The sequence below is a fragment of the Ascaphus truei genome, chromosome 1 (assembly GCF_040206685.1).
Source record: "Ascaphus truei isolate aAscTru1 chromosome 1, aAscTru1.hap1, whole genome shotgun sequence".
Lineage (NCBI taxonomy): Eukaryota > Metazoa > Chordata > Amphibia > Anura > Ascaphidae > Ascaphus > Ascaphus truei.
This window is the reverse complement of record NC_134483.1, coordinates 13,799,261-13,825,367: the sequence shown is the minus strand read 5'-3', so window position 1 is coordinate 13,825,367 and position 26,107 is coordinate 13,799,261. Positions and strand designations below refer to the sequence as shown.

General features: G+C 43.6%; 1 protein-coding gene across 4 annotated transcripts in view; it reads left to right on the top strand.

The window, feature by feature from the left end:
- DNAI1 (dynein axonemal intermediate chain 1) overlaps positions 1-25,756 on the top strand; it is a 371,426-nt gene extending 345,670 nt beyond the window's left edge. For all 4 annotated transcript variants that reach the window (XM_075582503.1, XM_075582479.1, XM_075582488.1 and 1 more), the window contains one exon: positions 25,376-25,756. In XM_075582503.1, the coding sequence (XP_075438618.1) occupies positions 25,376-25,480 (105 nt within the window). In that variant the 3' untranslated portion in view covers positions 25,481-25,756. The remainder of the gene's footprint in view (positions 1-25,375) is intronic.
- The last annotated feature ends 351 nt before the right edge of the window (positions 25,757-26,107 follow it).

Here is a 26,107-nt window from a genome sequence, read left to right as displayed (position 1 = left end):
GCTGTGCGTTCCGGCGATTCCCCGGTCTGCAGCTCACTGCAGGAGCAGAGACTGGGGGGGGCGTGCCGGAGGAGTGACGGGGGCGCGGCCATGACGTCACCCGGCAGGTTCGCCCTCATTGGCTGAACCGCCGGGGGGCGTGCTGTATCGACGCGAGTTCCTGCTCTCAATTCTATTGAGAGCAGGAGTAGCTCTCGCGCGAGCGCTGCGGCCCCCCCTCGCAGCGGGCCCGGCGCCGTTGCGGGGAGGGCTCTGGTGAGCGCAGCGTCCGCCACAGCGGATGCTGTAGCAGGCAGCGGGGGCAAGGCCTTATTCTTTCAGCAGAATAAGCTCAGATGCAATAAACTATAAATATGCATGTACAAAGTGCAGGAGTGGCAAACTCCAGTCCTCAAGGCCCACCAACAAGTCACATTTTCAGGATATCCCTGCTTCAGCACAGGCGAACAACTGAGCCAGTAATTGAGCCACCTGTGCTGAAGCAGCGATATATTGAAAATATGACCTGTTGGTGGCCCTTGAAGACTGGAATTGGCCGCCCCTGTACTAGTGTATCTGTTACCAAATCATTTTGATTATTAAAACCATGCATCTTTTGCTATTCTGTAAAGCTACAGCAGTTCTATTCAGTGTAGAAATACGCTATTCAACATGTTAAAAGAATGTCAAGCCCAATAATTCAGAATAATACAAATTGATTGTGCTGATTCCCATTTCCCATTAATACAGATGCTTCATCAGCACTTGCCTGAAGAATAAGATTACATTTTGCAACATCAATCAGAAAACAGCAGTGTCTGAGCAGAAAGGATTTTTAAAATACATTGTTTATTTGAATAGTATGAAATATAATCGAAACATAATTTGCAGTTCAACTACCCGAAAACACTGCCGCTAGTTAAATAAATTGTTATAGTAGTGAATATTTGAAACGTGAAAAATACCGCTCAGCCTTTTTGATCCTTATGGTTAAGAAGAGTGGAATTGCTCACAATTTCTCCTGGATTCTATATTTGCCATTGGTCACACTGTATCTGTAATATTGGATATCTCCGGTTGAACTCGCTGCCCAGACGTGGCACACACGACCCCAGTGCAGACTGGGACTCGCGAGAGATGCGTTTGAACTGCAGCGAGTGGCTTAAACCCCCGTCACTCCTCTGATTCTGCAGACATTCCTCTCTGTTTGCTAGTTTCGGAAGAGAGCTATATTTATTGTGATTTTTCATACTTAAGGGAAGTACTACAGTTGTTTTCAACTGATGGGAACGATCCTGAAGATAGGGTCAGCCCCTGAAACGTTACCCCCTTATACATTTTTCTATAAATACTATTGTTGTTGAGCACTTTGTTTTACTAGTGTTCCAGTTATTTTTGCTTCTTTTTAGTTATATCTTACGTTACCAATACGTGTTATCAGCCCATGTTGTTTGTGTGCTTGTCTGTGTGAGAGCTGTGGATAAGTCTCTATTCACTATTGTTCATGTCTTTATCTTTATATGAGCACTCCATGCTTGTGTTTCTGCTCTGCCTTTTCCTGATATTGTGTATATGTGGCAATGAGTACAGACAATTCTGTTTGCTATCCCTGTCTTGGTCTCTTATATAGTTATTCTATTGAGTCTGCGATGCCATTTTCAGGTAGCGGGAGAATATTTTGAAAGAATCAAGTGTCACCTCTGGCCATAAAATAGATGATTATATTTTCAATCAACCGGCATGTAATAATTGTTCTGACATGTTGCATGTTAGTGAGGATGATTCCAGATGCAGAGGATAGACACCTGACTCCATTACTTAATGCACCATGGCTTCATTTGTATAAAGCTGCTGAGTTCCTTCATCCGCAGTTGCTGCGATTGCTATCATGACCCGTTTGCAGGGCCGCAGACATTTCCCAGGGCCCAGGACTAGAGTAATGACCAGCCCCCTCCCCCCCGCCCACCTCCATGTTGGCAGTATTGCGCCCCCACCCCCATTTCACACCTCACGAGCCCACTCTATTTCCTCCTCTCTTCCCATGTATTTCTCTCCCCTCCGTCTCACTCCCTCTCTTCCTCACTCACCCCCTCTCCTCTCAGTCTCCCCCCCTCCATCAATTACCCCACTCTCACTCAATCCCTCCCTCCCCCACATGTATTTCTCTCCCCTCCGTCTCACTCTTACTCCCTCTTTTCCTCACATTCTCCTCTCTCTCCCCCCACTCCATCAATTACCCCAATCACTCAATTCCCCTCCTCACTCATTCCCTCCTCCCCCAACACAGACAATTCCCCCCACAGAATACATATAAAAGCCCCCCACCCCCAAATACATATATAAACTCCCCCAAATACATATAGCCCCCCCATCCCCCAACGCGCCGTTGTATCCTGGCCGGTTGTCATCACTGAAGTCTGCGAACCACAACTGCAGACTTCAGCGATGACAACTGGCCAGGATACAACGGCGCGCATGCGCAATGCATAGTCAACATTACATTGATCTCCATAGCAACCATAGACACTTAGCAAATAAGCCGGTAGTGGAGTATCAGCTGACTAGCACCACAAGATGGATTCCGGATTATACTGGATTTATTCAAAATGGCCAACAACTCATCATCTGATGGATAGCAGCTGGACTGACTCGCGAGTACTGTGAATTTGTAATTGATTGGTTTATTGAATAATTGTTTGTCTTGTGATACAATTGGGTGCAGGTATATATGTCTGTCACGATCATTCTGTCTGTGCAGTCCCTTGAGAAAGGTCCCTCTGTGAGGATCGAAACGTCGGTGTGTGTGCCACATACTTCAATACACTTTGGATTTCACTACTACTGTGGGCTGTTTCGTTTTTTGCTGAACTTCTGTCCGAGGAGAATTTTGCCTATAAATATGTACCCCCCCCCCCAGATATATATATATTTATTTAAATAAACCACACTCCTCAAATACATATAAAAGAATCCACTCGCCATTACATTTATCTACCTTGGGGATGGTCAGGCCAGGACTGGTAGCTGCAGGGGACCCGGCCAGCCAGTCCTGACCTCTGGCCGGACCCGGCTGCCAGTCCTGTCGCCGCCAGCCTCGGCTCTCCCCAGCTGCGGACCTCTCACTGACTATCCCATGCCGAGCTGCTGGCGCGTGCCAGGCCTCCCTCTCATGCTGGTCAGCACCAGAAGCTGAGCCCAGCTTGCTTCCGGCACGTGTTGACGTCATAGAGGCCCGGCGCGGGCCAGCATCACAAGCTCAGCATGGGACAGAGTGAGGGAGGCCCGCAGCTGCGGGAGAGCTGGGGCCGGCGGCAACAGGTTCGGCAGCCGGGCCCAGCCATAGTTCGGGTCTAACTTGCAGCACCAGCCGGGCCCCCCCGCAACCACCGGGCCTGGGACGCCTGTGCCGACTCTCCCTCCCTGTCGGCGGCCCTGCCCGTGTGTACTAGATGCAGCACGCCATACTTCAATATTCCATCAAATATTTGTTGGTTATTCATTGTCAACGTTTCATATTCCTTCACACCTTCGTCAGTGCAACGTGTGAAAGAACACCAAAATGTTGACTTTGAATCAAAAACAAATATTTGATGGAATAATGAAGTCTGACATGCTGCATCTTGTACACACGAGTCATGTGTCAGTGAAACAGATGGTGTTCAGATATGAAGCACTTATGGGGTTATTCACTAAACGTTGATAGCTATTAGCGATCATTCAAATAAACAAACAATCATTAACAATCACTAATGGCTATTGGAGGATAGTGTTGTTAGAGCCATATTTACAACGTTGTACTATAATATAAGATAATATACCTTCCAGAGCCGAAAGACACCTTCACTTGAGTTGGCTGCACAGTGTTTTCTGGAACTGCATGATGTCTTATCCCACAGCACCACTTAGTAAATATGGGCCTATGTGTTTCTTTTCTTACCGAATGCAGAAAATGTAAATTACTGATTACAAATGGGGTGCTAATTAGAATTCACGTACCAGTTGTTAGAGGAAAGAAGATTGTATTATGGTATTTTTAAAATGATTAGATGGGGCTATTTCAGACTGTCCGTGTCTACTAAAGGATCCGGCATGTTTTGGATCTGTGAAAGACTTCTAAGGCACATTACTGTACATTACGCAATCAATACATCTGTAAGTGATTATATTAGAATATATGGATCAATTCTATACTGAATAACTGCAACATCCTTAACTATATTTTCACAATTTTCGGATACAAAAATATTGCAATTTGTTCATGTCAGAGGGAGTAGTGAAATGTTCTGTGCATCACTGTACTCATCCTATGCTGTAAGGGAATTATATATCTAACATGATGAAAATCTCCGTTAGGAATTGTGTGTTTCTTCCACCAGCCTAAATGGTGGTAAAAGCTTAAGGTTGTACATTAGTCCTCAAGGGCCACCAATAGAACAGTTTTTAAGGATATCCCGGCTTCAGCACACGTGGCTCAATCAGTGGCTCAGTCAATGACTGAGCCACTGTGCTGAAACAGGGATATCCTTAAAACCTGACCTGCTGGTGGCCCTTGAGGACTGGAGTTTGAGCACCACTGCTGTAGAACATAATTAAGAGATCAGATAGAAATAATGCCATAGACCAACATTGTAATGCAGTGTGAATTGTATAAACTAGTTAATTGTGTAAATGCTGGGGTGGCTAGTATCAGATTGAACTGCAATGGCTTTAATACCTTAATTAATATTATGTAATTATTTCCAATTAAGAAGAGGTGAAGAAGTATATATATGTGTGTATATATATATATATATATATATATATATATAAATAACCACAATGGGAAGAGCTAACTTTTGTTATCAAGTTCACATATCTGAACTAAAGTAAACCAGCATGATTTCCTAGTGATTATGATCTTTCAATCTCAATTAAAAAATACATAGGCATCAAAATAAAGAAGTATTAGCGTAAAGTAGTGTTTCTGCTTAGGATGACAGCAGATTGAAATGTATTAAATGTCATTTTTATAATGAAAAACATCAAACGTTTTAGTCACTCTGAAACAATGACGTTCTCTACAAGTAGTTCCCCATGCTATAAAAGCATAATATTATAAGCGGTATGATATAGATAATTGATTAGAGGCTCTGTGAGTAAAGACACTGACTAAGATAACGACACTATGTGAATCAGGGGAGCCTGGTTCAATTCCCGGTGTCAGCTCTTTGAGACCTTGGGCATTTCACTTTATCTCCCGGGGCCTCAGGCACCAAAATCATAGATTGTAAGCTCTACAGATCAGGGACGGTGTCTGTAACATTCCCACGCGCTGCGTCCCGCACACTATACTGTAATTGTGACGCGCTTCCAGTTCCAATGGGAGAAAGCGCTACATGAAGTAAAGTTATTATATCATTCAATTGTGCAGCAGAACTTTTTTTGCATGGAATCTACTGTATTTACATAAAGATCTATTTACTCCGAGGTTGAAATCACAGATAAAGAGACCATTTCCGTCCATATGAATAAAGTAATAATCTCAGAAGAACAGAACATTATCTGGATGCCAATGCCGAGGCTGCCGACATGGAAGCCAATTGTGCATTAGTGAACAGGTGCAACGTGCTACCAGGAGAGTACGGCTGTTATAGACTACATTTGCTTCCATTCATTTCTATTCATTACAGATGTTTAGTTTAATGTTTGCAGCTGTGACTAGCTCACATTTGTGGCTATTTCGAAGCCATAATTGCCCACATTTGACTAATCAGAGAGCTTGGTTTGTGAATATTGTAAAGTAATAACCTCTGCATGAGACAGCCATCATTTCAGGCACCAAAACACAAAACCCCAGTATATGTGTCAAAAAGGAGTGCTATTGAGGAGTGCTATTGAGCGTGGCATATGTATACAACAGACGACAGAGAAGCCCAATGCTACATCCAACAGGACAGAAATACACAGTAAAATACTTATATATTCTCTTGAAAAAGGGTCATTTAGTTTAACCCTTTGGCCAAAGCGTTGTAAGCCTGCGAGCCACGACAAGGCAGAAACCCGTTCGCAAGTCCTCACCTCACCCGTTCAGGCACCACCAGAAATATCAAACAGGCTTAAAATGCCCATTCCTTGTGACTGCTGCTTCTCCTAGAACAGAGCAAACTAGTCTTTTTCCCTACAGTACCTCTGCCAGCACAAACACCGCGTCAGGGAGCAGGGGCAAGAGAACAGTATTCCTTTGCTGCTTCTGTTTTCAGAAGAATTGGCACTAAATCTGAATAAACTTCAGCCATTCTGATGCTTTAATAATTATATATTTGTTACAGTAGATAATCTCTGAACACCTAATGAGGTTTATGACATAATCACTGAAGCACTAACGTAGTTATGTTTTGTTTCAATCTGTTTTTTAATAGACACGGCGTGTGCCAGCTCCATGTGTTTGTTGTAGACGGGATTCTGTTTCCCCAGCAATGAAGCAGAAAGCTGTGTGTGCAAAAACCATATTAGCAAAGTGTCTCCGTTTAGTGTAATGGATTATGATCACACGTTGCCTTACGACCTAGATAATGCCTGTCTGCGTAATAAGTAAAAGTGCACAGAAGCAAGGAGAGATATGTTGTACACAGGGCTGTTTCCAGAGGTAAAGAAACACTGTTTGAGAATTATTTCTGCAGCTATTAAGTCTAGAGAGGGGTTTTAAGCGCATACTGCAGGGATTCTCAAGACCCTCAACAGGTCAGGTTTTAAGGATATCCCATCTTTAGCACGGGTGGCTCAATCTGAGCCACTGATTGAGCCACCTGTGCTGAAGCTGGAATATTCTTAAAGCTGCAGTTCAAGCTGTCGTTTTTTTTTTTTATATATATATATATATATATATATATATTCCCCATTCAATATCTGCATCAATACAATCTGCACACTGACAAGTGATTAGCTAAGCTGCAGATCGATCCGTTCTCCTGTAATCGATCGCTTGCTCCGGGTTATTTAATTCAGTTCTTGCACAGCATTGTGGGCAATGTAGTCCAGCAATATTATGTGACTAGGCAGTTACTAGATACAATTGGTGTACTGCTAGAGAGAGGGCGGGGCTCAAGAGCCAGAGCCTATAAGAAGGGGAAGGAGCTGTCACTTTGGAAATGCTCCTACATTAGAAACATTAAAAATGTCTTTAAAATATATATATATATTTTTTTTAAATGTTACAAGTATTTTCTCATAGTACAGAACTGATTTATTAAAATAAAAAAACACACATATAGGATATTGCTTGAACGGCTGCTTTAAAACCTGACCTGTTGGGGGGGAGGGGGGAAGGGGGGTGAGAGAGCTTTAGGACTGGCGTTGAGAACCACTTGCATACTGCATTGCTAGTCCAGTCTGTAAAAGCAGATAACACTATGCCATCAGATTTAATACAATGTGCACCTTCATTGATGTAACGGATTCTTATTGAATGTCTGTTCCTTCCTTTCTCTTGTCTTCATTTGTCTGTTCTGTTCTCAGCAGTCGGACATAAATAGGATTAAAGCACAATCCCCAAATTTTAACAGCTGTCAGGGCTCATCTTTGCCAGTGTAACAAGGCATGAGCTTTATTCTGCATGAGAAAGCCTCTCTGCCTGCACCAGAGCCCAAAATAAGTCCCGATTTAGTAGTTCACTGAAGGTCACACGTCCTAATAATGTGCGGTGTGCTTTGCTGGAAATGCACATCCCCCAAGCTTGTTGTTTTTACAAGTACTCTGCAGTATTTTCTGCATAGATGGGATTGAACTGCATTGCAGTGCAGGCACCTCCAGTGGGAAGGGTTTCATGGAAGCATGTGTTGTGCCATAATATCTTGTGCTATTACAGTCTTTGCTTTTCAGTTTATCACTATCTTTTGTAGAAATATTGTAGCACACCAAAATAGTAGGATATAGTTTGTGTGTGCCATGATCACAACTCAGAGACAAATGAGGTGTGAATAGCTTTGTCCTTGTCTGTCCCTGAGACCTGATTAGTGTGGTTTAATTTGAGGGATAGGTGCCGTACAAGGAGGCAGGGAAGGTGGTTAGGCAAGGGATGGCTGGAAGAGGAGGATCATTCATACAGTAGGTAGCAGAGGGAGTTGTTTTTTCCACACAATCAGAGGCTTTAACATGACAAATGTCACGTGACCAATCTTCTGCATTCCCTGTGTGCCCGTAATCACGTCCGACTTCCAAACATTGTATAACACTTCCAAATGCTCACATACCAAGAAACCTGTTATCATTGATACAATTCTGAGCTAAATGTATTTTTAGCAGTTTATGTTTTACATACCCTCTCCCGCCTTAAACGTTTCTCACTGACTGCCCCACACCTCAGGAATGCCCTTCCCCTCAATACCCGACTAGCACCCTCTCTATCCACATTTAAGACCCACCTTAAGACACACTTGCTTAAAGAAGCATACGAGTAGCATCGTGGCTAATACTATACGCATGATACATCAAGCTTGGCCCTCTGCAGACGCACTTACCAGAACGCCCTCCCACTGTCTCTGTACGTTTTTCCTACATACTAATTAGATTGTAAGCTTCTCGGAGCAGGGACTCCTCTTCCTTAATGTTACTTTTATGTCTGAAGCACTTATTCCCATGATCTGTTATTTATATTATTTGTTATTTATGATTGTCGCGTATTACTACTGCGAAGCGCTATTTAAATAAAGCAATATATAAGTATATATATTCCTGCATCTTTGCAGGAACTGCATTAGGCATTAGACAGTGAGGCATTTAAAGTGAGGTTTTTAAGTGATAAATACAATTAGACTACAGTTTGACTAAAGGTGACTGGGGACTGCTTCTTTCTGCAAACTCTTTAACTCAAGACAACATACGGTAAGCTATTCAGATCACAATATGATCCCAAGCTTGCTAACCTGCCTATTTCAACCCCCTACCCCTTTACAACTTATTTACTGCAGTCTCTCCCAAAACTGACTGCACAATACACTGAAACCCTGAACTGACTCTAGCATTGCAATACAGCTAAACATTTGACAAGGAACAGGCACACACACCTGCTGTTAGTCTGCTCACACTCACTCTGCTCACAACAGCTCCTTGCAGCACTGCCTACCTCGGGCATCGTGAACCTGCTATGTATTTTAACTTTTTTCTTTCTCCTGGCCTCATGGAGATGTTACTCCCTCTATCCACTACAAACTCCTCCATCCTGGCCCACACCCAACATCACCATACACCCTGGACTAATCAAAAGCCTTGCACTATCTACTGAATGTTGGTAGAGAACTCTAAAAACCAGCACACCAACCACTGCTCACTCTAATGGAAAACACCACAAATTTACAACTTGCAAACAACTACCCAAATTTCTACTCATACTATTACTCTCTTTACCAGGTGATATTGAAACTAACCCAGGTCCTCCCATTTCAGCTCTGTCCCATGCCCCTGAGAATTCCACCTTTAAATTCCAAAAAGGCCTATCTGTCGCCCATATAAACATTCGGAGCCTGCTGCCCAAACTGGATGAACTAAGGGCATGGTGCCTTATGCATAAACCCAAAGCCATGGTTCTTACAGAAACATGGCTATCCCCTAAAACCCCTGATGCAAATATCGCCATTCAGGGATACTCCATTTTTAGGAGAGATAGGTCAAAGAGAGGAGGAGGGGTGTTATTTTATATTGCAGACACCTTACAATTTACACTGTTAAATTGCCCACCAAGTCCACCCTCTTTTGAAACTCTAGTTGGCAAAATCTGCCTCCCCTTTTCTAAGCCCATCTTGCTTGCTGGCATCTACCGCCCCCCTAAAGCCCCTCTACAATCCTTGACTGATATCACCCAATTTCTTGGCTCCATTTCCTCTCTGAATGAGAAGAGTGAGCTGCTAGTTCTAGGGGATTTCAACTTCAATTGGCTTGACCCTAAAAACCACAAAATCCAGATACAACTCAAGTCACTTAACCTATCACAACTCATTTCCCAACCCACATGGATAAACCTGAAATCGCATAACCATTCCTTGCTAAACTGGATTCTCTCCTCAAACCCCAGCAGAATACAATCCTCTGGCATCCTTCCTGACATTTTCAGTGACCATGCAATAGTGTACTGTGTAAGGAAAATTAAACCGCCCCATTCAAGCCCTAAAGTTCTCCTCACTAGAACATTTAAAAACTTTAACCCACAACAGTTTCTGAATTGACCTTACCAACTGCCCATGGCACAGAATCGATTTAATTCCCGACCCCGATTCTGCGTTCGACTATTTCCAATCCGAGTTCTTAAAACTCTGCCATACCCATGCTCCACTACGCAAAATAAGGGTACGGGGGGCCCACCTTCCATGGGTTACACCTGACCTTATAGCACTCTACCAGTTCAGGGATGCCTTGTGGAAAAGCTACAAAGTAACTGGCACTACCAAGGATCTCAATCACTACAGATGCATGCGGAACATGTGCACAAGGCAAACAAGGCATGCAAAAGCACAATATTACTCTGACAATCTCCACCAAAATACATCAAACCCAGCTAACTTCTGGAAGGTTATCAACAATATATTCCAGCCTCCTAACCATCAACAACCAAGTAATATCACTAAGGGGGATATTACTCTGACAAACCCCACTGACATTGCAAATGCATTCAATGATTACTTTGTGGGGTGTGCCACTAACTTATTAGCGAAACGCAGCACAAACCCCAAACAGGAATCTCATTCTGGGAGTATCCCTACAGTCCCACCCCCTCCCAACACTGCCCACAATTTTCAATTTAGCCCAGTATCTGAAGAGGAGATTACACAAGCGCTCCTCAAACTAAAACTAAGCAGCCAATGTGGACCCGACATACTACAATCTAGGTTCCTACGACTTGGTGCCCCAGTTATTGCCAAACCAATTGCGTCCATAGTCAACTCTATCCTGTCTGCAGGCCATATCCATAAGACCTGGAAAACTGCCAGAGTTGTCCCAATCTTCAAAAGTGGGGACAAAAACACTGTCTCAAACTACAGGCCAATCTCACTTCTCCCAATTCTATCCAAAGTTATGGAAAAATGTGTCCACTCCCAATTAAGCGATTTCTACACCAAGACAAATTTCCCTAGCCAATTCCAGTCTGGATTTCGTCCCAAACACTCCACCGTAACTACCCTGCTAAAAGTTTGCAATGAAATCCAGTGTGGAATGGAACGGGGACAACTCACTGGTGCAGTATTCCTAGATTTTGCAAAGGCTTTTGACACAGTTGATCATGTTATCCTGCTTAACAAACTCCAGAGCTCTGGAATAGGGAAACATGCTTTAAACTGGTTTCAGTCCTACCTATCAGGAAGATCCCAACATGTGTCCATCTCAGGCTCTAACTCCAACCCCCTGGATATCACCTGTGGTGTCCCGCAAGGCTCTGTTCTGGGGCCCCTACTCTTCTCAGTGTTCATTAATGATCTTCCCACAGCTTGTAAGGAAGCCTCAATACACATGTATGCAGATGACACAATCCTATATGCACACAGCCATAGCCTCTCTGACCTTCAACACATACTTCAGTCTGACTTTTTGAGACTCGAAAACTGGATTTCCCAAAACAAACTGTTTTTAAACACTGACAAGACTGTAACAATGGTATTTGGGACCAAGACCAAATTTGTAAAGCTTCCAGTGACTGAGCTCCTGATTAGAACCAACGCTAACACCACCCTAACACCTGTCACTAGTTTTAAATACCTGGGCTTATGGTTTGACTCCCACTTAACATTCGGGATGCACATTGATACCCTGACAACCAAGACCTATGCCAAACTAGGGGTACTTTACAGGAACAAATCCTCCCTAAGTCTCCTGTTCAGAAAGCGTATCGCACAGCAGATGCTAATGCCAATTATTGACTATGGAGACATAGTATATGGCTCGGCTCCTCAAACCCATCTTAGCAAACTTGACACCCTCTACAATTCAATCTGTCGTTTTGTTCTCCAATGCAACTATAACACACATCACTGCGAAATGCTCAAAGAACTAGATTGGTCATCACTGGAGTCTAGGCGCAAAGTTCACCTTTCCTGTCTTGCCCTCAAATACTTTCTGGGCAAGCTACCCAGCTACCTGAACAAGCTCCTCACCCCTACCACATGCAGCACCTATCACCTGAGATCAGACTCCAAAAGACTATTCATGGACCCAAGACTCAACAAAGTATCCGGACGTTCCTCCTTCTCCTTCCGTGCACCCCAAAACTGGAACAACCTACCAGAGACTCTCACAGCCGCCACCAGTTTAAGTTCTTTCAAATCTAAGGCTGTCTCACATTTTAATCTGGTCTGTAACTGTTACATACGCCTATAATATATCTTCTCTAACTGTGCATGCAATGTATTGTATATAATGTACAGTATACCCTGTTCATTTATGTAACTGTACTTGTAACCATGTATTATTTGTTTTACTCTGTGCCCAGGACATACTTGAAAACGAGAGGTAACTCTCAATGTATTACTTCCTGGTAACACATGTTATAAATAAATAAATAAATAAATAATGCTACACACCACAAATGACAAAAATATATACTTGATTTTACCGGTGCTCCTGGTCCAGGGGAGTCCCTGTCAGTGAAAAAACTCCAAGGTAGCAACAAAAGAGATGTGCCAGGGCACAAGCAACCAAAGAGATGTACCAGGGCTCAAGCAACCAAAGAGATGTACCAGGGCTCAAGCAACCAAAGAGATGTACCAGGGCTCAAGCAACCAGAGAGATGTACCAGGGCACAAGCAACCAGAGAGATGTACCAGGGCACAAGCAACAAGAGAGATGTACCAGGGCACAAGCAACCAAAGAGATGTACCAGGGCACAAGCAACCAAAGAGATGTACCAGGGCACAAGCAACAAAGGAGATGTACCAGGGCACAAGCAACAAGAGAGATGTACCAGGGCACAAGCAACCAAAGAGATGTACCAGGGAACAAGCAACCAGAGAGATGTACCAGGGCACAAGCAACCAAAGAGATGTACCAGGGAACAAGCAACCAGAGAGATGTACCAGGGCACCAGTAACAAAAGAGATGTACCAGGGCTCAAGCAACCAGAGAGATGTACCAGGGCACAAGCAACAAGAGAGATGTACCAGGGCTCAAGCAACCAGAGAGATGTACCAGGGCACAAGCAACCAGAGAGATGTACCAGGGCACAAGCAACCAGAGAGATGTACCAGGGCACAAGCAACCAAAGAGATGTACCAGGGCACAAGCAACAAGAGAGATGTACCAGGGCACAAGCAACAAGAGAGATGTACCAGGGCACAAGCAACAAGAGAGATGTACCAGGGCTCAAGCAACCAAAGAGATGTACCAGGGCACAAGCAACCAGAGAGATGTACCAGGGCACAAGCAACCAGAGAGATGTACCAGGGCACAAGCAACAAGAGAGATGTACCAGGGCACAAGCAACAAGAGAGATGTACCAGGGCACAAGCAACCAAAGAGATGTACCAGGGCACAAGCAACCAAAGAGATGTACCAGGGCACAAGCAACCAGAGAGATGTACCAGGGCTCAAGCAACCAAAGAGATGTACCAGGGCACAAGCAACCAGAGAGATGTACCAGGGCTCAAGCAACCAGAGAGATGTACCAGGGCACAAGCAACCAAAGAGATGTACCAGGGCACAAGCAACAAAGGAGATGTACCAGGGAACAAGCAACAAAAGAGATGTACCAGGGCACAAGCAACAAGAGAGATGTACCAGGGCACAAGCAACCAGAGAGATGTACCAGGGCACAAGCAACAAGAGAGATGTACCAGGGCACAAGCAACAAGAGAGATGTACCAGGGCACAAGCAACAAGAGAGATGTACCAGGGCACAAGCAACAAGAGAGATGTACCAGGGCTCAAGCAACCAAAGAGATGTACCAGGGCACAAGCAACCAGAGAGATGTACCAGGGCACAAGCAACCAGAGAGATGTACCAGGGCACAAGCAACAAGAGAGATGTACCAGGGCACAAGCAACAAGAGAGATGTACCAGGGCACAAGCAACCAAAGAGATGTACCAGGGCACAAGCAACAAGAGAGATGTACCAGGGCTCAAGCAACAAGAGAGATGTACCAGGGCACAAGCAACAAGAGAGATGTACCAGGGCTCAAGCAACCAAAGAGATGTACCAGGGCACAAGCAACCAAAGAGATGTACCAGGGCACAAGCAACCAAAGAGATGTACCAGGGCACAAGCAACCAAAGAGATGTACCAGGGCACAAGCAACCAAAGAGATGTACCAGGGCACAAGCAACCAAAGAGATGTACCAGGGCACAAGCAACCAGAGAGATGTACCAGGGCACAAGCAACAAGAGAGATGTACCAGGGCTCAAGCAACCAAAGAGATGTACCAGGGCACAAGCAACAAGAGAGATGTACCAGGGCACAAGCAACAAGAGAGATGTACCAGGGCACAAGCAACCAAAGAGATGTACCAGGGCACAAGCAACCAGAGAGATGTACCAGGGCACAAGCAACAAGAGAGATGTACCAGGGCTCAAGCAACCAGAGAGATGTACCAGGGCACAAGCAACCAAAGAGATGTACCAGGGCACAAGCAACAAGAGAGATGTACCAGGGCTCAAGCAACAAGAGAGATGTACCAGGGCACAAGCAACAAGAGAGATGTACCAGGGCTCAAGCAACCAAAGAGATGTACCAGGGCACAAGCAACCAAAGAGATGTACCAGGGCACAAGCAACCAAAGAGATGTACCAGGGCACAAGCAACCAAAGAGATGTACCAGGGCACAAGCAACCAAAGAGATGTACCAGGGCACAAGCAACCAGAGAGATGTACCAGGGCACAAGCAACAAGAGAGATGTACCAGGGCTCAAGCAACCAAAGAGATGTACCAGGGCTCAAGCAACAAGAGAGATGTACCAGGGCACAAGCAACCAAAGAGATGTACCAGGGCACAAGCAACAAGAGAGATGTACCAGGGCACAAGCAACAAGAGAGATGTACCAGGGCACAAGCAACCAAAGAGATGTACCAGGGCACAAGCAACAAGAGAGATGTACCAGGGCACAAGCAACCAAAGAGATGTACCAGGGCACAAGCAACAAGAGAGATGTACCAGGGCACAAGCAACAAAAGAGATGTACCAGGGCACAAGCAACAAGAGAGATGTACCAGGGCACAAGCAACAAGAGAGATGTACCAGGGCACAAGCAACAAGAGAGATGTACCAGGGCACTGCGGATTTCTAAATGAAATGTATTACTTCAATAGCACACAACGTTTCAACCACAAAACATGGTCTCTCTCAAGTGTCTAACCACAGAAGCAGCAAGAGACGACAAGACCAATCAGGAGGTGGGACGGCCATAAGATGACGTCACCAGGAAGCGACGTGGACCCAGATTTGCGCGCGCATGCGCACTGGATTAAGAGACACATTGGACTAAACCGGACGATTTTAAAGTAATTTCACCTGGGTTTGGGGTTATAAGTAGTGGACATTTTTGTATTGCATATCTTATCTTCACTTCACAGAGACCATGTTTTGTGATGAAACGTTGTGTGCTATTGAAGTAATAAATGTCATTTAGAAATCCGCAGTGCCCTAGTACATCTCTTTTGTTGCTATTTAAATAAAGACATGCAATACAATACAATACATACTGATGGTCTGAAGCCAATATTTGAATATGTCAGAAGGAGTCTCTCAGTGATAACGTTGCTGCCTTTGAAACTGGTGAAGCAAGTATAAATCCCACTATCTCCTTGGGCAAGTCCCTTTAAGTCTCTGTGCCTCAGCAGCCAAATGTGGGCGGATATTGCGCCTGCCGAAAAAATGTCAGTTCTGCTGGAAGAATAAAATATTTTAGAGCATGCATGTTCTAATGCAAGAGCGGCCAACTCCAGTCCTCAGGGGCCACCAACAGGGCAGGCTTTAAGGATATCCCTGCTTTAGCATATGTGGCTCAGTCATTATGACTGAGGCACCGGTGCTGAAGCAGGGATATCCTGAAAACCTGACCTGTTGGTGGCCCTTTAGGACTGGAGTTTTCCCCTCCTGGTCTATAGTATGACTCAAAGTGCTGTATGTGTAATAATAAAGTGTAACAAAGCTTTATATTTAGTCATTAAGGAGGGATGCTTTGTCCTTAACTCCTTTTCAACTTCAGGGTAACTCTGTGCAGTGTAGTGAGGGGTTCTGATACACACAGAAAACAATGGCAGATAGGTACCTCTTGGCCTGCCTAGACTACCCATGTTCATATCTGCTGTAATACCTGAGAACGTATCAGCTCTTTGGCTCTCTTTCATATTTAGGACGCCCTTGTGTCTATGCCAAGAAATTGTGAATCCCGTCACTGCCTAAGCAGTAGGGCATGAATAATTTTTTGAGTGCAGGTGACGTATATAAAAAAATTAGTAGCATACATACATTCCCGTAATGTCAAAATATATTATTTATTTATAAAATATTTTACCAGGAAGTAATACATTGAGAGTTACCTCTCGTTTTCAAGTATGTCCTGGGCACAGAGTTAAGACAAATAATACATGGTTACAAATACAGTTACATAAATGAACAGGGTATACATTATATACAAGACATTGCATGCGCAGTTAAAGAAAATATATGTTATGGGCGAATGAAACAGTTACAGACCAGATTAAAATGTGAGACAGCCTTAGATTTTGTTCCAGATTTTGTACCAGTTTTGGGGTGCACGGTAAGAGAAGGAGGAGCGGCCGGATACTTTGTTGAGCGTTGGGACCATGAACAGTCTTTTGGAGTCTGATCTCAGGTGATAAGTGCTGCATGTGGTAGGGGTGAGGAGCTTGTTCAGGTAGCTGAGTAGCTTGCCCATAAAGAATTTAAAGGCAAGACAGGAAAGGTGAACTTTGCGCCTAGACTCTAGTGATGACCAATCTAGTTCTTTGAGCATTTCGCAGTGATGTGTGTTGTAGTTGCATTGGAGAACAAAATATATAAACGCAGGGGTGGGTGCAGCACCTCCGCACCTGTAGTTCCTGTCACGGGAGACCAGTACTTTTAATACCGAAACCTTCTGGGTTCACTATCACTAAGTACAGGACAAAGTCATTTAACAAACGGAGTTTATTCTGGGTAAACCAGCAAATAAACAATATACATACACTTACCACACTGGGGGGAAGTCTCTAGTCTCACTAGGTGCAGGGACCCGCTTCATATTGGTTTACCCTGTCCGCTTCTCTGCTTCAGGATGTCAGAGTGCTGAACACATAGCAGCCACTCCACACTCCTTCCCAGAGTGTCTCTCAGATGGACTAGTGCTCTGACCAGCAGTATCCCTTATATATCCCTTGGTGGCTATCCTTTAACATGGAGCAAGGGCAGCCAGCCAAGAGAAACAGTGCCTTGGGCTCAGACCTGGTAACTGATTCTGTTAACAAGTCCCCTACCTTTGTCCTGATCATATCTTTTCTATGGAACAGCTCAGCTAAATGGATTACAGAAACTCCCTCCATAGAAATTGTAGGAACAGGCACATAACATAATTTGCATTTGCAGGGCTGACATGTTAATTTCATCACCACACAATACCAAGTATCTAAGATGAGGGGAATTGCAAACACAGGAATAAATACAGACATAAGGTATTTATGTAAAAGACAGGGCTTAGAAGTTCACACTGCTAGCCCACATTCCTTGTACTTCCCCAGACATTACATACATTGGGCTGAAATATACATTACTTAGCCAGCCAAGTTATATGTTTTATTAGGGGTAACTAGCTGGGATGTCTCTTTATTAGGTCAGCCAGCTTCCAACCCCCCATATGCATAGGCTTCTACCTCCTTCACTGGGAGGAGGGTATTCCAAGGATCAACTCCCTCACATTTCCCCTGAGGCTCCCTATCAGGGCTGCCAACAGATGGGGAGAGCCAGGACAAGTGTCCCAGGTCCATTAGCTATGGGGTCCTGGCCGGCCGACGCTAGAAGTTGCCAACTTCTGCGTCCAGCTGCCGGGCCTCTGGTTGCCACCGCCAGGCCCTGGCTCTCTCCAGCTGCTGCCTGCCTCTTCCCACACTGGGCCTCTCTCACCGGAGTCAGGCCCAACTTCAGGCACGCACCGGCATGGAGAGAGGAGGCAGCAGCTGGGAGAGCTGGGGCCCGCCAGGAGCAACCAGAGGTAGGTGGTAATTGTATTTGTGTGGCGGGTGCTAATTGTATTGGGGGCAGGGGGGATAATTGTATCTGGGGGGGTAGTGGTGTTTGTATCTGGGTCTACCATCTTACCAAACAAAGATTTGGGAAATGCTGGTTAAATTCTGAAGAAATTCTGAAGAATACTTATTGGTATAAAATCAGTTGTACCATATTAACGTAAACTTAAAATATGCTTCTTGAAAAAAGAAAAAAGTGCAAGACGAAAAACAAAAAGGCTTTGATGGGGTGCTAAGTGCATCAGCATACATGTTGAATCAGAAAGTTTCCGTTAATATGTTACAATTGATTTTATACCAATAAAGATGTATTTATTATGGTATTTTAATGACATTTATATAATTTTATACATATGACACAGATAAACAAACTTTTGTGACATGAACCATATTGCCATATGGAGCACTGTTGGCCCTGCTGGTACACATGCAAGTGGACCGCCAGCCACTTATAGTATGCAAACTAAGGGTTGAATACAAGTATATCAATTAACTAATTAACTAATCAACCAATTAGAAATGAGGCCAACACCTCTCACACGTATAATAAGTAGGAATCCAACAGTGCACCATAATATCCCTGAGGAAGGCGCAGTCGCGCCGAAACGCGTAGGATTTTCTAACAGAACTAGCTGATTTGTTCCAGTCTTAAGCACAAACTGTCATTCAGCAAGTTTTGAGCCAAAAAAAACGGACGTCCTAACAACGACGGAGTCCGTTTCCACAATACAGATCGTGGTCGCATTCATACTATTTCTATTATAGGCTTCTAAAACATACAGAACCCTAGGGTAGAAATAACATTAACCCTTTGATGCCTGTGGTTACCAAGGTATATCACAGGTATCAAAGGGGTTAATACAATGTAGAAAATACACCCCCTTACACCCTTTGGCTTCCTTAGTGGCTGGTAAAGCATTGCCAGCCAATGCTGTACTAACTTCTAACATAACCAAGGAGCTAACCCCACCACCTTCCCGGGAGGCCAAACCACCCACCCCAGGGCTACTACCCCCATCACAGACACCCCCTGTCACCACCCCCCAACAAACCTACCCCCCACTATACTACTGGCCAATGGCACTATTAGCCAAATGCGGCCATTTAAAAAGCAATACAAAATACGTTATAAAAACAAAAAAAATACACATTAAAATTGTATTTAAAAAAACAATTGCATATTAAAAAAAGCCTTTAAATCTATTGATTGTCACTGTGGCTACCTATGCTCTGAATGGCCTAGATAGCCACATTGGCAATCAATGTTGACCGTGAAAAAAGATTGGATTATGTACCCAGTCGGCATGAAGTGTGTCCTCATCTTCATGGCTGAAGCCAATAGGAATAAAATCAATAAAGGGCCAATACCCAACCATAAAAATAAAAAAAACAGTAAATACATTGTTTCACATATTTAGGGATTTTGTCATTTTTTTACCACAAGCACTATTAGCCACATTTGGCTGAAAGGGCTATTGTCCATTAGTCAAGTCTGTGGGCGGGTGAGGAGGGGGATAGGTACGGGTGGGAGGGTAGTTGCCCAAGAGGGTGGTGGTAGGCGTTTAACCCCTTGATTACCTTAGCAGTTAGTAAAGCATTGCGTGGCACTAAGGTGGCCAAGGGGAGTAGGTAGTGTAGTTTAATGTTGATATTAACCCTTTTTAGCCATTTGTGGTCAGCTAGTCATGGAAAACCCATGAATAGTTAACCACCCAGACTACTAAATGGGTTACTATTTGCTGTAATGAGTTTAAAGTCCATTTTTACCACCTATTTCATGCTGGTTTAGCTTATCTTACCTATTTATTATATATTGTTCTGTGTTTTGTTTCACTATATACATAGGCAAGACAGGGCTAACGCCAGCCCTGGAGTAGGGGATTTAAAAAGGTGCATTATTTCTGCTGTTAATCACACTCCGATAAATATCATAACATGATGTATGGCATAATACCAATAAATAGGGTATGCCTATTTAACGGATCCGATAAAAAAAAATGCATTATTTCCAGTGGTGCAACTGTATTGCATAATAAAAATGTAACAAATTGCCGGTAATACTGTCTTTTTCTTCTGTTCGATATGTGCATAATTTCATCAAAATGTGTCTGATTTTTCAGCATATACACCAGAAGCGCCCTTCATGTCTGTGACTTACAGGAGTTAAGAAAATTCCCTTTATCTAAAATGTTATGTCACTTCAATGTCCACAGAAATGCCAATTTCATTTTACATTAGAAATGTTTTTAGAAGAGTGACCTGGCAGTCATAGAGCAGAACAAAGGCTCCTTTTAAGATGACTGAAAGGTACAAACAGAACAGGGGAGAGATCTTTGTAATATTGCAAAGAATATGTCAGCACGTCATCATTGTTCTTGAAAGCAGGGAAGGATCTGTCTGTAAGGGCTGAGCACCAAACCAAGCTCTGCAGGCATTCACTTTGCACATCTCTGAAGAAGGGTAACGATCTGTGAATACCTGACTTGTTTTTTGGGTTTTGTTACTAATCTTTTCCCAGTGGAAAGAAGTGACACACTAAAGGAATAGTAGCCCCTCTTTCCTTAACTATTTACGGGCTGGACACAGTTTTAAGTTACTGTATAGCAACGTTTTTACAATCCAGATCAGATAGTACAAGTTTACCTGCAATTGTTCCGCGGGGTAGAGGCAGGCCCCCTACACTAAACAGCAATTTATGTTTTAAATGTAATAGTAGTTCTAGCTACTGTAGAAGTGTTTTAAAAGCAGTAACAGGAGCATAGCCACCAAATAGCAGAAGAAAACTGTTATCCCTTTGTCCAATTTTCTTGAGGTCTAAAGTGGTGGCAGATAATAACCAGCGAAGCTTTATAGGTCATGTAAAATAGTTACACGCCTATTTAATATCTGTGTTATCAACTGGGTATCTGCCAACTATCAATATCAATGACCACTGGGAAGCATGCACTATACATCTCTGTTCCTCACGCCACGGGAAGCATGCTCTATACATCTCTGTTCCTCACGCCACGGGAAGCATGCTCTATACATCTCTGTTCCTCACGCCACTGGGAAGCATGCTCTATACATCTCTGTTCCTCACGCCACTGGGAAGCATGCTCTATACATCTCTGTTCCTCACGCCACTGGGAAGCATGCACTATACATCTCTGTTCCTCACGCCACTGGGAAGCATGCTCTATACATCTCTGTTCCTCACGCCACTGGGAAGCATGCTCTATACATCTCTGTTCCTCACGCCACTGGGAGCATGCTCTATACATCTCTGTTCCTCACGCCACTGGGAAGCATGCTCTATACATCTCTGTTCCTCACGCCACTGGGAAGCATGCTCTATACATCTCTGTTCCTCACGCCACTGGGAAGCATGCTCTATACATCTCTGTTCCTCACGCCACTGGGAAGCACGCTCTATACATCTCTGTTCCTCACGCCACTGGGAAGCACGCTCTATACATCTCTGTTCCTCACGCCACTGGGAAGCATGCACTATACATCTCTGTTCCTCACGCCACTGGGAAGCATGCACTATACATCTCTGTTCCTCACGCCACTGGGAAGCATGCTCTATACATCTCTGTTCCTCACGCCACTGGGAAGCATGCACTATACATCTCTGTTCCTCACGCCACTGGGAAGCATGCACTATACATCTCTGTTCCTCACGCCACTGGGAAGCATGCACTATACATCTCTGTTCCTCACGCCACTGGGAAGCATGCTCTATACATCTCTGTTCCTCACGCCACTGGGAAGCATGCACTATACATCTCTGTTCCTCACGCCACTGGGAAGCATGCACTATACATCTCTGTTCCTCACGCCACTGGGAAGCATGCTCTATACATCTCTGTTCCTCACACCACTGGGAAGCATGCACTATACATCTCTGTTCCTCACGCCACTGGGAAGCATGCACTATACATCTCTGTTCCTCACGCCACTGGGAAGCATGCTCTATACATCTCTGTTCCTCACGCCACTGGGAAGCATGCTCTATACATCTCTGTTCCTCACGCCACTGGGAAGCATGCACTATACATCTCTGTTCCTCACGCCACTGGGAAGCATGCTCTATACATCTCTGTTCCTCACGCCACGGGAAGTTGGGACATGGATTCCAATCAGTGGGGGGAAGCCCCGCATTGGGGGGATGCCCGCATGAGGGGGACATCACACACCGCATTGGGGAGACGCCCCGCATCAGGGGGACGCCCCACATCGGGGAGACTCCCGCATCAGGGAGTGAATGCCCCATATCAGGGAGTGAATGCCCCATATCAGGGAGACGCCCCACATCGGGGAGACTCCCGCATCAGGGAGTGAATGCCCCATATCAGGGAGACGCCCAGCATCAGGGAGACTCCCTGCATCAGGGAGTGAATGCCCCATATCAGGGAGACGCCCAGCATCAGGGAGACTCCCTGCATCAGGGAGTGAATGCCCCATATCAGGGAGATGCCCCGCATCAGGGAGACGCCCCGCATCAGGAAGGGTATTTTTATATGTATTGGGGGGGGGGGCTTGGGGGTATTTTTATGTTTTGGGGGAATTTTTATATGTATTGGGGTGCTTGGGGATATTTTTATATGTATTGGGGGGCTTGGGGTATTTTTATATGTATTGGGGGGCTTGGGGGTATTTTTATATGGGTTGGGGTATTTTTTATATATATATTGGGGAGGGTTGTTTTTTTTATATGTATTGTTTTATTTTTTTGAATGGATTGTTCTCTTTTTTTAGATGCCTTGGGGTCTTTTTTATATGTATTGTTTTATATATATATATATATATATATATATATATATATATACTAGCTGATATACCCGGTGTTGCCCGGAGGCAGGGAGGGGGGGCGTGAAAGGCAGGAGGGGGGGGGGGGGCACATACACATATACATACATATATGTGTGTATATGTAGCCCCCAGGCCCATATTTAACCCTTCCCCCCCACCCCCTGGCCCATACTGAATCCCCCCAGGCCTTTTGTCACATTGGAACATTGGATGTAGCATTGGGTATCTTTGTCTTTTGTTGAAATTAAAATAAACTGATTGCATTGTAATGTTTTTTTTCCGTATTACAATAAGAAGAAAACAGTTAAGTAAAAGTTGCGCGCTAAAAAAAAAAAAATTCCGTGGTAGGTGCGCTATGGGTTGGGGGAGGGGCTGCTCCTTTCATTTGTCCTGGGCCCCGTGATTTCTGTGGGCGGCCCTGGGGAGACGCCCCGCATCAGGGAGACGCTCCACTTATTCATTGGCAAGTTTCATTGCAGCTATTTTGGATGACATGAAAGTGTAGGGAAAGGTGCTGCAGCGGGGATATCTCAGTGTGCTAGAATTGGTGTTAACTGAGAATAAAAGAGAAGTTTCTCTGGGGGATTGCTGTTTAAATATCTGTTGAATATTCATTCTTTGGTTTAAATCAGCAACACGAAAAATTCTATGTTTTTTTTAAATAAATCAGTTCTGTAGTATTAGATAATACTGGCTGCATTTTTTTTTTAACTTCTAATGCAATTTTTAAGGATTTGTTTAATGTACTGGTCATTCTTTGGTTGCTACAGCAACCATTTAGAGTCATACCCACTTCCTCCTTTAAACAGGCTCTAATACACCTTTTTGAGCTCTGGCCCTTGGCAACAAAGTATCACAAACAGATCTGTTGCTGTGTTTCAAACAGAAGAATATTACTCTGAAAGCTGTAACAATAATGTGTTACACTTACTAATATAAAGTTACATATCAGCTGCAGGATGTCACAGGCTGCTGCAGCACAAAGTTAGAAGGTTGCCATTTTGTAAATCACACAATCAGGATTTTTACAGATTTATAACAGGAACACCAAACAATTGCCAGCTTAGGTGAGAATAGATAATTATACATTGTTACATGCTTTACATAAACAGATAAGAAATACATTTTAAAAAAAGGGGGGGGGGGTGGTATTGCTGGCTTAAACCTCACTACCAAAGTAGATTTTTAAGTATTCAGCACTTTTGTAGTCAGTTTTAAAGTTAAGCAATTTTCCCGAAACAGCTCAGTTATTTTTTATTCTTTTTTTTTTTTTTGCAGTTCAGATATTTTATTTTGATTTATCCAAATCGTCATCTTGGAAACGGCAGAATCTTTCCGATGTTTTAGTGAGCTCTGTAATAGCGTATAATCAGTGTATATAGAGATGGATGCAGTCTTCCCCACACCCAGGGGTCTTCATTACTGAAAAGAGAGAACCAAAGTGCATTTAGAGCAGACCCCTAGGGAAATTCACAAGTCTAGATCATTTGAGTTACAGCCGGAGTCTGACAAAAACTGACACTTCCCATATACAACTGAAACAAGCTGTTGGGACGATACTTGAACACCAATATAATAGGGTGTGTTATTAGAGCGTAATAACGTGTGTATAAAGCAAAAACCTTATTGAAAACGGCCAAGAATGTTTGAATTGTTTAAATTGGTACACAGGGAATATGTCATTTTTTTTCTATACCTTTCAAAGTTCTGGCAGGATTGAAATTGGTGCGTCGTTCCATACAATTTAATGATCATTCACTTTTAAAAATAGAGATTATTGTAGTCATTTTCTAGGCATTGCCATCAATTAAAGAAGTAGCAGGTTTAGCTAGAATAGCTTCATAAGTTGAAGCATACATAAGCATACAAGTGCTTATTGTTTACTAGGAAATATTAAAGGATTTGGGGAATGGCAAGCTAACCGGTTTCAAGTGCTCAGAGACCTGTTATAATGTTTGTGCGGCGGGGCTCCCTGAGCAACCAACAGATTATATTTCCAACGCACAGTATCTCTAGCTCACAGGTAACCCATTATCCTTGTCTAATTATCACTAAGACAACTTGCTTTGAAAACCTGGTGCGTTTGTTGCTCCCGACGACTGAGTTTGGGGAGCCCTGCCATAGGGAAGTATCACGGAGAACTGAAACATACTCGGGTTGATAAGAGTCTATTTAACCTTCCACAAGTTGGATCTGGTACTGGCACTGAAGCAATTAACCCCTGTGTTGCCCCTGTGTTGACACATTGCTGTCCCCTCTTGAGTGAGAAATTAAAAAGAAGTAGACAGTATGTCATGTCTCAAATCTGCATCCCCCCCTGTGTTCCTGTATTAGACATTATTTCCCCAAATAGATTCTGTAGATGGTTCTAATCATGGGGCGGGTTTTTTCCTTCTCGTTTCAGGAAAAGAAAGGCCAAGAAATCCAGAGGGGACCCGAGGTGGAGGTGGCCAAACTGGACAAACTGCTTTCCCTTGTGAGAGAGCCAAGTATCAAACAGACGAAATAAGATCAGGGCTGATCCACTCAACGGAAGATCATTATCCTCTGTTGCCACAGCCGATCCTTCTAAGATTCCTCTCCCACCTTGTTACCGCGGATCCGACCTGCAGAAGCTACAAGTCCAATGATTATCCTGTCCTCCTACTTTGTTTGACAGTGACATAACTTTTGCAGTACCAGCAATAAAGACATATATATACATATATATATACATATATATATATATATATTACATTACATTAAAATATATATATATATATATATATATATATAAATACTGTTTCTCAGTATGTTTTTTTCATTATTGAGTTATTTTTTTGTTCCTGTTTGGGATAGTACATCCCACACATTAATATGATACAATATATGATCGTGGTATAGATCTATCAGCATGGCTTCTGTAGAATTTCCAGGTCTTATGACAGAACACTACCAGAAATACATTATCTTCATCACTTACAATCTTATTTAACATGTCAACTATTTCTGGTTTGTTCAAGTTACATAGTAGATGAGGTTGAAAAAAAGACATACGTACATCAAGTTCCACCTATGCTAAATTTAGATGACAGTTACTTATCCTATATTTGTATTTACAGTACATTGATCCAGAGGAAGGCAAACAGATTCTCAG